This window comes from Schistosoma haematobium, chromosome 4 (assembly GCF_000699445.3).
Source record: "Schistosoma haematobium chromosome 4, whole genome shotgun sequence".
Classification (NCBI taxonomy): Eukaryota; Metazoa; Platyhelminthes; class Trematoda; order Strigeidida; family Schistosomatidae; genus Schistosoma; species Schistosoma haematobium.
Genome location: NC_067199.1, coordinates 2,231,672 through 2,249,878, shown reverse-complemented (window position 1 = coordinate 2,249,878; position 18,207 = coordinate 2,231,672). Strand labels below are relative to the sequence as shown.

The window sequence follows — 18,207 nt, the reverse complement described above, 5'->3', positions numbered from 1 at the left end:
ACTTGTGACATAGTTTAAGTTAATGACTATTGAATTATTATTATTATATCTTGAATTGAAGCAATTGAAAGTGACAATACTGTCAGGGATGTTAGATCCCCAACTCACGCCAAAAGCACTCATTTTCACCTTCATGTTGTATTTCCTACTTGGGAGGATCTTAAACGTTTTTGGTTCGTTGTATCTTTTAATATGCTATTTTGTAACGCTTCTCAAGGACGTTTTTATGTTGTATATAAGCGGCTGATTTGTGCTTGTCGTAATTATTCGTGTTTCTGGCTGCTTGAGAAATATATTTCCCTCTTCCTATCTTGGACTTCTCTATCTAGTTAGCTGAGCTGGGACGCGTTGGAATTGGTAGCTTATCTGTCGTTGTGTCACAGAGTCTTTGGTCCATTCTCAGGTTAGATGAACTCGTAATCACTCCAAAAATAGCAAATTTATATGTATGTTAGGATCATAACTCCTAGCTCTGTAGTATGGTTCGAGCTTCTTTAGAGAGATAATCCTATAGTTTGTTTGTAAACTGTTCAAATTGGATTAAACACTTCATATATATCATTAAACAATCTATTTACGCGTTCTATTTGAGATATTTACACTGATAATTTGATTTATAGACCGCTGACATACGGAACCTACAGTTTCTATTAGTCTGATATCAGTTTGTGATTTTCATTATCGATAGGTACACAATTTTTAAACTTAGTGGCAACTTTGTGTAATTTATCAAATGGTAACTCAAGTAAATGTCTATATATAAAACTTTCAGCCAGACTTCATAGTTGTTAATTATTGATTCTACTGGACTGTTGAAACTGAAATTGGAATTCCAACCTATTCCTTAATAGTGGGTAACAGAGCATGTTAATCTATAATTTAATGCCATCTCAACGGTACAGTGAAATAGCAACCATTAGAAATCATGGGGGATGAAACAGTTATTTCGTTCTGGTCTGAGGATCTTTAGTAGTTCTTATTCATGATCTTGCATTATATTAAACCTATGACTATCACAATCAGTAGTTTGTCAGCTGACGTCAGTTCGTGAACAATTTAGCCAGCAGACTGCACAAAACTATTTAACTCATATTGGGAATCATTAGTGCATACATCACATCGTCACTTGCTACAAGCGGTATACTTTCTACAGTCATATTTGCAAGTACACGAGACTATCAGTATTACTATTTCTTTTCCTATTAACTAGAGAAGAAATATTCTTCCACATTGGTGGTAGACAGGAATTGTTAATCGCTCACACACGCGATTCATCATCTCAGCTTACGGAATAGAGTTCTCTGATCTATTGACGTCATCGAAATTCTCATTCCTGATCTCGTACAACATTGAACTTAAAACTCTTAGGTCTCCTTACAGATATACTACTTTTTTCACTTTAACAAAATAAGAGATATGTGCTTTCAACAAATGTGACAGACTGTCTGTTTTTGTTTAGTTAGAGTTTAGAAACCCTGTTCATTTGAAAGGACATTGTATGATATCATCGTTTAACTATATATTTAAGGGCAAGACTATAATATATGGATGAACCAATCACGTATAAGATAACAGGTCTCAGATTTTGGCGCGAAACTCGCTCATCCATCTGGTATATAAAGTTTTGGCATTATAGCTAATGTCGGTACATGATGAAAAACCCTAAATCTAATTCCTAACCTTAATCATCAGCTGCAAATTATAATTGTAATTCCTTACATTGGTTTATGACCCCTTCATTTGGTCCTGGTTATTAAGTGGACACTCTCAAAATCAGTCTAGCGTCACTCAAAGGTCGTCCATAGATTATAGTCTTACCGATTTAAGTCTTTTAAATTACTTCACTTATTATTGTGTCAGTGATAATATATTACTATCCAACATTTTGTTCATTCTCTCCCCTTTTCTAATATTTTGTCATTAGAATAATCAATTAGATTTATCGGACTGTGAATCATACAGTAGAAAAGGTTCAAAACTAGGTAAGACTATTGTTGTTTGTGTTATATTTCATCCTATTCTATTCGTTTGTTCATTGTAAAAAGACGAATGACATTAAAGTATATATATATATGTATGTATGAAGATTAGATGATGAATTTTCTTTCTATTTGTTAGTTGTTATCGTAACACTTTGCGACTATTTACTCACGGACCAACAGAAATGTTCTCAATGCTAAGGATAAAAAAAGACATGATATTGGTTACTGTTGAATGTTCTGTTGGTGTAAACATGTTGATAGTACTGGAAGTCTATCTCAGTTCGAATAATTGATCAGATTATTGACTGTTACTACGGGCGATCTGGATTTGAATTGTGTTACATTGATACTCTTTTCCCCAAACATCCACATACACCTACTGACACAAAACATAGATCTAGGGTCTCCTGCTAATTGCCTTAAAACATCATACTGTATCAAGATATTGAGTTATTATTTTTAGTCGGTCGGTCAAGGACTGAATAAGACATGACATTGATCATCACTTATCAATCAATTAACATAATCTTTATTACCTCGTATCTAAGTGACTGTCACATAGTTTTGTGCGATTTCATGCTTGAGTTACATTTTTGTTGATTTATTTACCTGCATAGATTCCAACTGTTATTTAGTAATGCTTTTTGTACTTGAAGCGAGAGTTGACATCATGTCATTGCATATTTAAACTGATTTTTGATTGATATTTATGATGAAACGTAATTGTATGAACGGTATTTTTATTAAGGCAATTACACATCATTGTTCTTTTGCCTTTCATTGAACTGAAATAAAACTATTGACTTAAAAAAATATATAGAATCAAATATTCTTTTGGTCCATACAGTCTGTTTTCTTTCTAACGTTTGAATTCAGCATTCATCTCACTATCTCTGCAGTCACAGTCTTGAGTGTATTTAAAGTGTTCTTAGGCAAGAGGTTTTTACTCAGACGAAATAGACGTGTATATGATATTGTTTGGTAATAATGATATGTTTGAAACTTCACTTACTTACGCCTGTTACTCCTAATGGAGCATAGGCCGCCGAACAGAATTGTCAACCCCAATCTGCCTAGGCCATTCGTTCTAGTTCTGTCCAACTGTTGTTCATTCTTCACATATCTATCTCCATTTTTCGACGTAATATGTTCCTTGGTCTTTTTCTTCTTCTTTTTTGACCTTGAGGATTCCATGTGAGGGCTTGCCATGTGACGCATTTGAGGGCTTTCCTCAATGTGTATCCTATCCACTTCCAGAGATTCTTCCTGATTTCTTCCTCCACTGGTAGGTGTAGACTACCTGGTTGGGGACCGCGAGATGATAGCAGCAGATGGTTAGAGACCCTGAATGACATGGCTCAAAATCGTTTGCGATGGCGCAGGTGCATACACTCTTTGTGTTCTCCCAAATTCTAATCTCCTGATTCCTCATTGTCCTTTTTTTTCTCTTCCCAAATTTATTTCACTGGATTATGCTCTTACTACCTCTACCACTACGGGGTTTGAATCGACCACTGCATCTCTGTGTTAATGTGGTATGGCAGCTCGAACTGATGTACGTACGTACGTACGAAGTTCTACGTTGTTACTGACTGACTGACCTCCACTGGGATCTGATTTGTTCTCTCCCACAGTAGGTTGTTGCTAATAGTGTCCGGCCAACGGATGCGAAGTATTTTGCGTAGATTGCTGTTAATAAACACTTGTATCTTGTGGATGATGGTTTTCGTAGTTCTCCAGGTTTCCATCCCATACAGTAGAACTGTCTTGATATTCGTATTGAAAATTCTGATCTTGGTGTTGGTTGACAGTTTTTTTGAGTTCCAGATGTTCTTCAGTTGTAAATATACTACCTTTGCTTTGCCGATGCGCGCCTTCACATCTGCATCAGATCCACCATGTTCACCAATGATGCTGCCGAAATATGTAAAGGTTTTTACATCTTCCAAATCTCCGTCAAGTACGATTCGATTGTTGAAAATTCACTAACCATCTTTTCTTATCATTGTCGATAGTGTATAGATCTCTAAATTAATAATCAGTAATCGATTCACACTATCATCTTTTATACAATTTGTGGAATTTCGAATTCCGACTAATTTATCAAATACAAATTTATGTACTAAAACTTTGAGTCTCATATTTTATGTATGACTAGCCATTGACACTACTTGGCAATACAAAGCAAAGTAATTGAATTCAGATTTGAATATGTAACCTGGTCTCTGGAAGTCAAACCTTCATGAAATATCTAAATTTGTCAACATTGTCTATTCACGTTTTTTTTTTATTTCTTCTTCACATTAATTAAGATTAATTAAATTGACGTATAATTTACCTTATGTATTATCAGCTGATCTTAAAATACTGATCTGATCGTCTTCAATTCCTTTCATTCATTATATATAAATTTATTTGTTCTATTCATTGGCATCATATGAATAAAGGACACATATGATTGACTGATTATATTTGTCCGACAAAATCTTATATTCTTTTGTCGCTCCATTTCGACCATGTAATAGTCACTTGTTTCTAATTCACAAGATTATGGACTTATGGTAGATTGATTTGTTAAGGTCACATGCAAGATAGATATATATTCGTTTGTATGTATATATGTATATACGTTCAGGTTACGTTTCTAAATAATGAAAGTAGCATTGTTTATTCATCATCTCAACTTTATTATATACTCATCTAATTGTAACATTTTCAATGGATTGTAGATTATTTATTTGTTTATTTATTAAAACACATGAACATTGATACAAGAAAGCACCAAACAGATATGCGCCACATAAGTCATTCGATTTATGTGAGGGTTGCGATACTACACGGGTGCCTAGACCGGAACAAGTGGTTTTCTTAGGGGGCCACACCCCGAGCCTTTGACCTAAAGGCCTGATCCACAAGGCATTGAAGTAACGTCACAAGATGCAGTCCCATGGTAACCGGTGAGCAACAGTAGGTTCATAAGCCTTTTTTCTTACGCTCCTGGAGTCCATGTACACCATTTGTTTGGAATGAGGGTTTCCAACTCCCCTATGTGAATCGTTCATATCCACCGACCCGGTTAAGGCACCGTACATTTGCTTTTCGTCCTCTCAATTCCGTAAATAGCACTAGTGGTGCGACAAGACAGTGAGTAGGACTTCCCTGGGAGTGGTTTTATGCACGTTGCCATGTGAGAACATTTGGAGAGGGAGAGCGGAGTCTCCCCACTCTCGACCGTACTAGAGAATTTGGGGGCTAATGTATATAATAGTCATTTTATTATTATTAGCTTTATTCAATATTATATTTTTGGTACAATATAGAGTTCTTAGCTCAAATGATTTCAAAAAGTTTCCGTTTCTTATTTCTTGATCAATCGTGACGATAAATATTGAGTGATCATCAGTTAGATGTTAACAGTTTAGGAATCGACATTTGAGTAATTTACATTCTTTTCTAAGCATATTACCAGCAACCATGATACCTTTGACTGAGCTCTTTTGTAACTGGTACAGCGAAAGGTTGTAAAAGTTTTCACAAACGCACTTGAATAGGTTATGCAATTAATTGGCACAATGATTTGTTAAAACAAACAAAAAGCATATATTTCTGGTTAGTGTTTTTTTAGCGAGTTGGTTTTCTTCGGGATAGGGTACTATTTAAAAGTAGTATCCCTCATTTCTTCAATCGACTCGTTGTACTTGATGACCATGAGTGAAATGACTAGCCCAACACATGAATGAACTCCCACCAGTCTTGTCGAACTGCTAAAACGTCTTGTGCTAGGACAAAAGCGGCTATCCACTCCCCTTCTTGTTTTGTAGTTAATATAATATAAACTTCGAATTGAATGTTTTACACAAATCTTTGATGCTAATACTAAGATTGTTTCTTAGAATTTTTCATAAAACTTAATTTAGAATCGACTGCTTAATTTGCATTTGCGTTGACCATCACTATTCTTTGTAATTCACCTCTTGAATAAGTCAGCTAGATCTTATTACGAGCTGATTCTTTATTATGCTATCAACTGATACTAATCCATTCCACACACATTGAATAGTTAGTTAATAAGTCCAGAACGTAGAACAAGTAACTCTTCATTGTTCTTTTGATAAAAAAATTCTTTCTATTCGATTGCAGTAAGTGATGAACACATATCTCTTCATTATACAGAATCCCTATTATACTAACTAAGTAAATTGGCATTGAAACTGAAGATTTAGTGAAGTTAAGTAATAAATGTATCTAAATTACTACAATGATCGATTTTGAACCATGGCACTCTACATCGATAACTATTGATCACAGTTATGACATGGATCATAACTGAGAAATCTTCATCTTATATCACTCTCAATTTGAAAATCAATACCGTTGTATAGTTTGTCCATCCTTAGATTTCCAACCTATAATCCTAAGCCAGTCAAAATTATTTATCAAGGTAAAAAGTGGTTAAGTGTTAGTAAGACAACGGATAGTCAGTTGCATCAATGAGAATTTCTAAATAAGTGAAACCTGCCTATTGAGACTTAGAAACAGGAAAGGTTAGTTTGTAAGTAAGCAATTTTTCACTGGATTAGTAATTATTTTTTCAATGAAGATTCATAACATCTTCAAAAGATTTTATGATGTTTACTTAATACCCTATACCTCACTTCATTATCAATCAGTTGGTAGTCTTTTTCTTATCGATATTACCGAAATGCAAAGAACTCAGTCTATAATAAAATAACATTTTTTTATGTTACTACTTTCATAATTTAAGAATATAATCGAAAAGGATATAGTGTGTTCCATTTGATTCATGGATATATACAGTTTAAGGAAGTATATATATATATATATATATATATATATATATATATATATATATATATATATATATATATATATATTCCGTCCCCAAATGCCCTGGTACGGCCGAGAGTGGGGAGAGTCTGCTCTCCCTCTCGAATTGATTTCACATGACCAGGCCTATACAACCACCAACAAGGAAGTCCTACTCACTGCATTCTCGTGGCGGGAGTGTTGTTCACGAAATTGAGAGAACGAAAAGCGAATGTCCGGCGCTGTAACCAGGTTGGTGGACATGGAGAGTCCACCTAGGGGAGTTGGAAAACCCTGATTCCAAACCAATGGTGCACATGGGCTCCAGTATCTTAAAGGAACAAATGGCGTGGGAACCAATTGGTGGTCACCGGCTACCATGGGACTGCATCTCCTCACGATGCTCCACTGCCTTGTGGGTTAGACATTTAGGTCGAAGGCTCGGAGTGTGACCCCCTAAGGAAACTACATGCTTCGGTTTGAGCACCCGTGTAGTATCACAGCCCTCACACATCAAAAGAGATTTGTGTGGCGCATATGTATTCGGTGCCTCCTTGTACCAATATCTATGTGTTAAAATAAATAAATATATCTGTGTTCCAAGCTAAATCGAAACAACCGATTTGTATTTCTTCCTGTGAACCTTTTTTTTTCTCCAATTTTAATTTTTCCATTGTTTACTGATGTTCATTTATTACATTGTTTCTTCCATTTATATTGGATTACAGTTTCAAATTCTAATTCAATACCTTCTTATGGATATTCTATAGATTCATCTGTATTACAGCCATCATATTGCATAACTTCACCCACAAAACATCATCATCATCACTATCAAAGACATCAGAAAATGTCATCTTTTAATCATTCACAATCATCTGACATCAGTAATAACACTACCACTACCGCTACTACTACTAATACTACTGATTTAACCAATAGTCAATTATCGAAATCATTACATTTATTAGAAAATACATTTGAATTAACTAATGTTTCGAATAAATTAATTTTATTCAAAACAAAACTTGATTATTCTAATCAACAATTCAATGATCTATATAATAGTGTATCATCAAAATTATTAAAAAATTTAAAAAAACCACCTTTTCAGAATTCAACAAATACAATGGGAAATCATATCATCAACGATCATCTTGAGGATAATGTTGATCACAATTCTAATGATCTATTATTACAACATCAAACTGTTGTGGCAGATTCATCATCACCTCAAACTATACCTTATATTAATTCACCACTTACTATTAGGGGTATACATATAATGCATCATAGTAATACACTTGATCATAGTGAGCATTTTTAAGAAAAAAATTAATGTGTTCATGTGTAGTTTGTTTAGTAGTAGTCTAGTCCCATATACCATGTATGAATATGTTGTGTAGAATGGGGTCTTTGCTAACTTATTTATATGTTTGCATTGTTGTTGTTGCTGTTGCTGTTGTTCATTCACCAATATTCTTACTTGTCGATTTCATCACATTGTAATGTAGAGAGATTATTTTGCACCGATTGTTTGATCTGTAAACTCATCAATGTTGTAATTTTTAACTAACCATGTTTTCTTCCCAATAAACGAATAATAGACTATAATTTTTCGATTTTCTTAGTACCTGATCTCTTCCTTTTTTTTATTTTTCTTGTGAAAAAATATTCATATCAGAGCTATTTCGTGGTCATGGTCGTCATCAATTCACCAATGTTATTGTTACAATGAGTGAACCATCATCAGATAGAGAAGATAATGAACAAATTCAATCAAAACCTATATTTAAATCAGATAGTACTGATATTATTAAACACAATATTCAACCATTGAATAATGCAAACAACACTATCAATATTGGTCATACTGGAAGTTGCCTTACAGTGAATCGATATAATGAATGTGAAAAATTCGATAAATTGTTTGCTTCTGATGCTAAACTACATGAATCAATGAGTAAATTAAAACCACATCGTGATAATGAGAATGGCGTCAACGATGATGATATACCGCCAGATTATGTACCGGAATTGCCTAATCGTAAAAGTCAACGAAGTTTTGGCTACAGGTAGGTGTTTAACTAAAATGTAGTTCTTGCTGCAAATATGAATGTTTTTGACCAATTTGTCTCATATTTTCTGTGTTATGAAATGATTGAAGAAAGAGAGGTGAACGTGACTAGTATTACAAGTAATTCAGATCTGAGTAGTAAAGTTAGGTAGTAGCTAACAATGGAATCTAGGAGGCGTGCTTCGTCTTAGTCGGGATAATAGATAACGCACTGAGCCTTTGAAGCCGAAGGTAATGGATTTGAAATCCAGGTACATCCAGCTAGAGAGTCTCAAACAGAATGAAACGCGCATTTCTAATTCAACTGTTTACAAATATCCAACTTAATCAAAACTTGTGAATATGTGGCACTGTCGTAGCAATTCACATAGAATTCGATATCTGATGACATATTCGATATGCCGAAGGAGGCAGATCGATTGTAGTCCTTTTTACCAATAACAGAATGACATGAACCGTTACAAATACTGATCTGAATAGATTAAACTATATTAGTTTCCTTAAAAAAATTATGATAAACATTACTGACATGTAATAAATAATGAATATGAAATTTGAGTTGAATGGAAAATTCTATGAAGATGCCCTCATTGTAGTATAACACGATGATAAGTTTCTTAGCTTGATGGTGATGTGAATATGATCTATGGAATGCAGGCAATACTGAAAATTAAACAGATGAGTTTTTTGTAGGAACATTATTTCTACTGTAAACTAAAGTCAGCTACCTAATCTTTAGAAATAAAGAAAACTTTGGGAAGTATAGGTGAGATTAGCTTTACGACATTTGTTGAAGTTCTAAATTGTGAACTGTGAACATTACGAAGTTGAATAAGTTTGATGGGAAATCAGTATTGTACAGTCATAAAAACCGATTAGAGATCTGCACCATTGTATTCGAGATCATGCTTATAAAAGTTTTATAATCTATTTTATTCAGTCCATGGGTTCCTACTCAACTCTGGTTTTAATTTTCTTAAATAGATATTACCAATCACACTTAATTTTAACGGATCCATCAATCACATCTAGTTCATCTGATGATACAGACGATCAGACCACGTGTACAATATTTACTTCTTCACCGAATACATGCACACCACCAGCAGTTTATCGTCCTGACTTAAAATTTCATTTTAACGATACTGAATCAGAAAATGAAGATATAGATAATAAACATCAACAACAAATAGAGATAGAACAACGAAGAAAACAATCAGAATGTCATATGTGTAAACTAACTTTGCTGATACCAACTCCACCTCCACCAAATTCATCATCAGTCATGACAGTATCTCCATCTAAGATGAAGAAAGTACCATGGACTTACTTATTTGAAGATATTTTCGATACTGAATGGCATAAAAGTAAAATATTGGGTAATCTACAATTTTGGGAAGATTCCTTTTTAGATACAGTTGCACAGGAACGAGATATACTTGGTTAGTTCTTTCTTATAAATCATAAAATGTGAAGAAAAAAGATTTTTTTTCATAGATTGGATGTACATCGATGATCGATAGACAGCTAACGAGTTGATTACTGCTTATTAATTACCACTATTTAAGTTATATAGTAAGCCAGTCAGAAGTAGCCTAATACGAGGTTTATTCGATGGCAATCAGAAGTGACCTGAAAGACAAGTATATTTCATTGGCTAGCATAGGCCGCTCACCAGCATTCTCCATCCAACCCTGTCCTGGGCAATCCTTTCCAGCTCCTTTCAGTTCCTATTGATCCTTTTCATATCTGCTTCTATTTCCTGACGTAATGTGTTCTTTGGCCTTCCTCTTTTTCGTTTCACTTCAGGATTCCAAGTTGGGACTTGCTTCGTGATGCAGTTTGACGATTTGCGTAGTGTATGTCCTATCCATTACAAATCAATATAATATCAAAATTAGTTGTTCAAATACAATTAACAGTCACTTGTTAAATAAGTAATATACTCATAGAATATCTGGTTAATTAATTTATGATCGATGTATAGGTTTACTTCTCAGCATTTGATCATTGTTTCTAAAGCCAAAAAAGGACTAAATAGCTGATTGAAACTAAGACTTTTTGAGTTTTATAACGAATGTACTAATCTGTAATTTGATGGTTTACAGCTTCGTTATGATTTCATTATGTTGAATAGCCTAACCATCCTTTAAGAATGTACATTGAGAGATGTAAATTACCAAACAACTATGATTAACAATTGTGAAAGTCCTTATACAGAGTCCGACTATTGAAAGAGACGTAACAACCAATAATACCTCTCTATTCATGACTCAGAAAGTTTATTTACTGTCGTATAAGGGCCTTAAAATGTTCTACGTTTTTGTTTTCAATATCTTCATCGTGCAAATCCAATTATCTATGGAAATCATATTTACAGTTCAATAAAATAAACAATAAGAGAGAGTAGATATTCTTGACCATCTCCCTGAGATCATGTTTCACTGCGTTAACTCTAAAAACTGGTAACTACAAAATGTTTTGACATGTAGTTTTTATTATCACTTGACTTCAGTTATACAGGCAGTTGATATAAAATTAGTCAACACTGGACGGCTTTATTAATTCCAGTATAACAACATTCATCAGTGAGTAATGCAAATCGTGCTAGTTGTAACCAAATCTTAGAGTATCATTCACGTACATGCAGCCCTCAAATACCCTGGTACTGTCGACGGTTGCGAAAATTCGCTCTCACTCTCGAATTGATGTCACATGACCACGCCTAATACAACCACTGACAAGGAAGTCCTACTCACTGCATTCTCGTGGCGGTGATGTTGTTTACGAAATCGAGGTGATGCAAACTGAATGTCCGGAGCTTAAATGGGTTGGTTAATATGGAGTATCCATTTAGGCGAGTTAGGAAATCCTGATTCAAAACCATTGTTGCACATGGACTCCAGGATCCTGAAGGAAACCAATGGCGTATGAACGTATTGTTGGACACTGGCTGCCATAGGGCTGCATCTTGTGACGTTACTCCACTGCCTTGTGGATTAGACCCTCAGATCAAAGGATCGAGGTGTGGTCCCCTAATAAAAGCGCCTGCTTCTGTTTGGGCTCCCGTGTATTATCACAGCCTTCACACAAATCAATGATAACTAATATTGGCCTCATTGTTATTGTCTGATGCATATGTATTCGGTGCCCAATTGTACCAATGTTTATGAGTTCGAATAAATAAACAAAACGTACATGCAACCAATACGTCATCTCTAGATCATCATCACTAAGTCTGAAAATACATTCAGTATCCACACTACATTCTTCGTAACTTCTTACTTATCATATTATAAACTTACACCACACTTAGTCACTGGTAATGATTATACCTTTCATTTCTTCAATTCATATTCAGGTATGGATTTTCGACCAAAAGAACTTTTATTAAAATATCAAAATGCTTCTTTATTGAAACGTAAACAAATGGAATTAGAAGAAGATTGTTTATTAGTTAATATAATGCATAATATGATTGCATTTATGCTAATGGCTAATGTGGATCGTATATCTATACGTAAAAAATTACAACGTTTATTAGCTAAAAGTCATACAGGTTTACATTATTCACGAAAAATTAATGATTTATTAAATTCATTGAATTATTTGGTAAGTTTGCTTTCTTTGTTGTTGTTGTTGCTGAAGTATCTCGTATTCTGTTTTGGCATATATATACCAAGTTTTTTTGTTCAATGTGTTTTGTTCAATGGATTAATTGTGGAAGTCATCATTATCACTTTGGATGTAGTTGTCAACAGTTATGACATTTTGAAGTAAACTGTTTAGTTATTCTGTAGTCAGTCAGTAACAACGTAGAACTTCGTACGTTGTTATTCTGTAGACACTAAATCAGTCTGTTGTGATACTACTTTTTTGTGTGGGAATAGGTTGTCTTCAATGATAAAGTCAACTTGATTTGTCTTTGTGTTTTTGTTGATTATTTTATTCGGCAGACCTCTGATCACAATGGTTTAACCTTTTCAACATAAATTCATATATGGTCATCGATTAGAGATTAATCTGGTTCTGTCCAATAACTGTGCTTGCTGACCTGTTTTTGTAGACACATAAGAAAATCTATCAGGATATTCATGAGGGCAATTTATGGAGATATCACAGTGAAGGGAAGATCTTTTTGTACAGGCTGATCATGCGTTTCAATAAGGGTTGCGTAGATTGAAACAATATAATCCGAGGTCAGAGCAATCGTCAGTCTCCCATGCTGGTTGATAAATCGAACTTGTGTATGATCTCTTCTGATTCCTGACCACTGATTCACTGTCTGGCTAATTGTTGATGAGATGAATCGCCTGAGCACACTCTTCTAAAGAAAGAATGAAACGTTGAGGTTGTTCAAGAGTTTAACTCCTAAGGAATTCTACAAATGTTTTGAAAAATAGAAGTATAGATTAGACATGTGTATTGTCACAAACAAGGGGGAGGTGTAGCACTTTGAAGACAACAGAACTGACCTAAATAGAATTATTTTTTGAAAATTTATTTACAAAATTTTTTGAACTAAACACATCAACTGAAGTATCAATAATGACCATGATGTTGAGCTACTCAAATCATTTACCGTGCACTAATATGTCGTGTACTTGGCTTTCTGTCACATTCTAAGTGTGTGGGCATGTGAGTGATATGTGGTTGTCATCTGACTCCAGTAATTTTATCAATTCACATGTTTATATTTCCCATGTTAATTTCTCATATCGTACTGATGACTGATGTCATCAGACAATGAGATAACAAATTTCCATACAGAATATTTTGGGATTATCACATCTAATGGAAACATATCAGTACACAAACCATGAGAGTAAATAAATAGATGAAAAATGAATGTTGACACGTAGCCAAATATAAAGTATAACTTGTTAAGTGAGTGAGTGTATATAGTTCAAAAAGATTAATAGGATAAATGATTAAACAGATACTCACACAAGTACACATAATAGTAAAGTACATATGCAAAAATGAATCATTACGCTTATGATAATATTAACAATCACATGTTTATCATTAAAATAAAAGCTAAGCCTCGAATAAATTTAAACAAGCGTCACGATGGGATTCTTATAAATACCACCAAGTTATCTGAAACGAAAGAGATTGGGTGACTTATGAACCAGCCACTTAGGAACCAAAAGTTGCTCACCTTAACCGGTGGACTACCTCACCAAACCTTTTTACACTAAGCAACAGTGACCTGTTATAGTCTATCATTTCTTGGAATCATGAGTCGATTTGAGCTAGAAAATCATTATAAACATTGAAGCATTAGATGTCTGTTTCGTCCCAATATGGGACTCCTCAACATTGGACACCCACTACCGCGCCAGCAGGAATCGTACCCAGGACCTTCGATCTCGCGCGCGAACACTTATCCTCTAAACCACCAAACTCGGATCTAATGGTGTACGGGTGTAACTTCAATCAATCCATCTCGCATTGTCGACTGTATTATGAAGACCTCGACATCGGGGGGGGGTGAGCACGGAATACAATGGACAGCTTGCTTGTAATTAAACGATTTAAGCTTCGTAGATGTGCTGGCTCTTCTATCCAATACACATGAGCAAATGCAGGTCAAGACAACTAGTGTAGCAGAAGCCTCCGCATCAGTAGGCCTCAAGATACACAAGGGAAAAAGACACATCTTGAAATACAACACAGAGAACAACAATCCAGTTATACTTGATGGAGAAACTAAAAGTTGTGCAATCTTTCACGCACCTGGGAAGCATCATTGAATAATGTGGAGGATGCGATGCAGACGTAAAGACGACGATTAGCAAAGCAAGGGCCACATTCCTACCGTTCAAGAATATTTCGAACTCAAAACAACTGTCAACCAATATCAAAGTAAGAATCTTCAAAACGAACATCAAGACAGTTCTACAGTACAGAGATGGAAATTTGAAAACTATCACGACCATCATCAAAATGGTACAAGTATTTATAAATAATTGTCTACGTAGGATACTGAATATCCGTCGGACGGATACCATCAGCAACAGAGTTCTGTGGGAGAGAACAAACCAGCTGAAGAGGAAATTAGGAAAAGACGTTGAAAGTGGATAGGACATACATTGAGGAAATCACCAAACTGTATCACAAGGCAAGCCTTAACTTAGTTAGTCACTATTGACTACATGATACTCGTTAGTATGAGGTTGTGGAGTTTATTAAACTTCATTGAAACGATCGTTGTATTAACATAATTCATGAAACCAGTTGTCCGGTTCAACATAACTTATTAATTCACTGTGAAATAAGAACTTTTTACACATTTTTTATTAAATCCAATAACTATTTTCTACAAATATAAAAACCTCACTCATCTATCAATTACTGAATCTTAGTTTGAAACACTACACAACATAATTTGACAATCGATAGTCATGTTAGTAGCCTTTCAATATGATAGAATTTTACAAGTGTATTATTTAGTGAGTTCATTCACGTATCCTTACATGGAAAAATGTCATCTAATTGATATTTATTACCGAGTTTATCACCCCATAAAAAGTTGTAGTTTTCCATGGGATAAATTAGCTATCTATCTATCTATCCTATTATCACCCTCTATGTGTTTGTTTCTGTTCGTGTACTATTCAGAATTTGACCTTGACCATGATTTTTTCCTACTAAATAGAGTATATCTACATAAATATCTACTCACGTGTTGACACAGTATTACTTGTCTTTAAATTACATCCAGTGTTTTTTAGAAGGTAATGAAGCTTCTCTGTGAATAAGTTTTCTAGGGTAAATGGAAATACAAAACCTTGTTATCACGATCTTATCTAGTTTAATATAGTTAATATCAATTACTATCACATTTAGGAAGATATTTACTCCTAGTTCCTTCGTATTTGATTATACTGTTATGATTATGTGGTGGCAGTAGTACACTTATTCTAAGAAGAACTTCTATACTGTAAGCAACAGCTCTATTTTCTTCTAGCCTTAACTACTACAAAAGACAAATCTTCCTAAGAATACTCATTGGAAGTAACCAAAAATGATTAAATGTTTATTGGCTTTAACTCAATATGTCAATTAATTAATCAGTGCTTGAAGTCAATAACATGTAGTCTTAGATATGTTAGTAGTAGATATAAACTGCTTGGTTCGGGTCCGCACGACTATTGTAACCAACGTTTGGAGACTATGGGTGACGTGGCTCATAACTGATCACAGTAGCGTAAGTGTATACACTCTCTATCTTCCCTTCATATCTTTCTTTCTACCACCCGACCGTTGTTGCTAACTTGACGTGGTGGTCGGGCTTGCCTATCGTGATGAAGCAACCGAGCTATACTGGCTGGAAAAACCGTTCCTCAAGGTCCTACCATGTCAGACAGGTCGGTTGAAGAGCTGTAAGACTAAAAGCAACAAACCTAAGGTCGTACTGCTGACTGTACAGAGGTGTGACAGCAGAAAGGTGTTTCCTTCAGATAACCAGCATGACAGCGATGCTGCCTTCCCACAAGGAGGGGTGGGGCTAGAAAAGGTAGACCCTAAAAACACACACCTCACCTTATCCCATGAAAATCCGTCTCCGGCGGTAAGGTCTCAACAAGTACGGGGCTAACACAAAAACTACTCATAAGAAAGGTCTTTTGTGGCCGACCTCAAGCAGTTGTTCCTTGGACACTGCAGTCACGCTCCCAGGTCACTAAGACCACCTCTAATTCAATTTCATTTTCAGGTACCTCCAGAATAACCCTTTCACGGTGTGGGCAACCGGGAAGTGATAACCGCCCTCATACCTCTAACGGCACCCAAAACTACTGTATTCATAATCAACCTCCCTCTTCAATTCATATTATTCCTCCTACATCGACTTTTGTTACTATACTTCCTCGTTTGGCTTCCTCCTCAAGTGTCAACAAAGCCAACGATTCTAGTGCTCAAAACACTGTCTCAGGTCTACTGAAACCTCGCTCAAAACTACACATTGGAGCCTTCAACGTACGCACCTTATGTCAAATCTGTCAGCAGGCCTCCTTGGCTAAAACCCTAGAGTCTCTTACCATTGAAGTATGCTGTGTCTCTGAAACACGCATTCGGGATCCTAGTGTGGTCATTCACTTTACCTCACCTCGGCAAAACGGAGAGCCAGCAAGATACACCTTCCGTGTATCTAGTGACCCGACGGCCAGCTCTCGTGGACTGGCAGGTGTGGTCATAGAACTAAGCATGAGGGTGGAACAAGCACTGTTAGAGTGGATGCCCGTCAACAGTCGTTTATGTGCTGTTCGGCTAAATTGCTCCGTAAGAACTCAGAACGATAGGGACACACGTCGTTGCCTTTTTGTCGTTTCTGCCTACGCTCCCACTGACTGGAGCTCAGATGAAGTGAAAGATGAATTTTACAGAAAGCTGTCCGAACGTCTGCAGAAAGCTAAGCGCTCAGACATAGTACTCGTAGGGGGCGACTTTAATGCTCAGATAGGTAGTTTAAACCAAACAGAAAGGCATTTAGGTGGGTATTTTAGTATTCCGACACAGCGAACAGATAATGGTGATCGTCTGCTGCAACTATGCTCAGACAATCGTTTATTTTTAGCAAACACAAATTTTAAGCATAAAGAGAGACATCGTCTAACATGGCGACCCCCTACACCAAATCAACGATGGACTCAAATAGACCATATTGCCATAAGTCATCGTTGGAGAGGGTCGGTAGAAGATTGTCGCTCATTCTGGAGTACCTGCTTGGACTCCGACCACGCCCTAATACGGGCACGCATCTGCTTGCGCCTCACTGGATGCAAAAAAGCCACACTAAAAAGACCCATTAGAACTGAGTTGAGTAACGAGAAAGCCAAAAGTAGGTTCCAAGAACAACTGAGGTCACACTTAGGTAGTTCTGAAGACGAGGCCGACCCAGATGTTGCTTGGAAAGCTATACAAACAGCTGTGGAAACAGCATTGACATCTATCAGTGATCTAAACCACAGAGTTAGAAAGAACCAGTGGATTTCTTCAAGGTCTATCACACTGATGGATTTTCGCAAACTCGTCCCATCAGGTTCTGAACATGATGAAGAGCGTAAACAAATCAGATCTAGGTTAAGAAAAAGTCTAAGGAACGATGGGCAGAACATTTCAAAGAACAGTTCAACTGGCCTTCAGCTACTCTACAACTACCCTCCATTCCCAGACAATGTGAATGGAACATTGAAGTAAGTCCCCCAACTCTTGCTGAAGTTGAGAAGGCTATAGTTAATCTATAACGAGGAAAGATAGCTGATCCAGATGGATTGGCTCCAGAAGTCTTTAAGGATGGTGCTCCAATTGTAG

General features: G+C 35.8%; 1 protein-coding gene across 1 annotated transcript in view; it reads left to right on the top strand.

Annotated features, from left to right (window-relative positions):
- MS3_00007195 (uncharacterized protein) overlaps nucleotides 1–18,207 on the top strand; it is a 75,394-nt gene that overhangs the window by 41,092 nt on the left and 16,095 nt on the right. Inside the window, exons 17-20 of the mRNA XM_051215449.1 lie at nucleotides 1,925–1,982; nucleotides 8,494–8,884; nucleotides 9,871–10,328; nucleotides 12,248–12,498. Of these exons, the coding sequence (XP_051065954.1) occupies nucleotides 1,925–1,982; nucleotides 8,494–8,884; nucleotides 9,871–10,328; nucleotides 12,248–12,498 (1,158 nt within the window). The remainder of the gene's footprint in view (nucleotides 1–1,924; nucleotides 1,983–8,493; nucleotides 8,885–9,870; nucleotides 10,329–12,247; nucleotides 12,499–18,207) is intronic.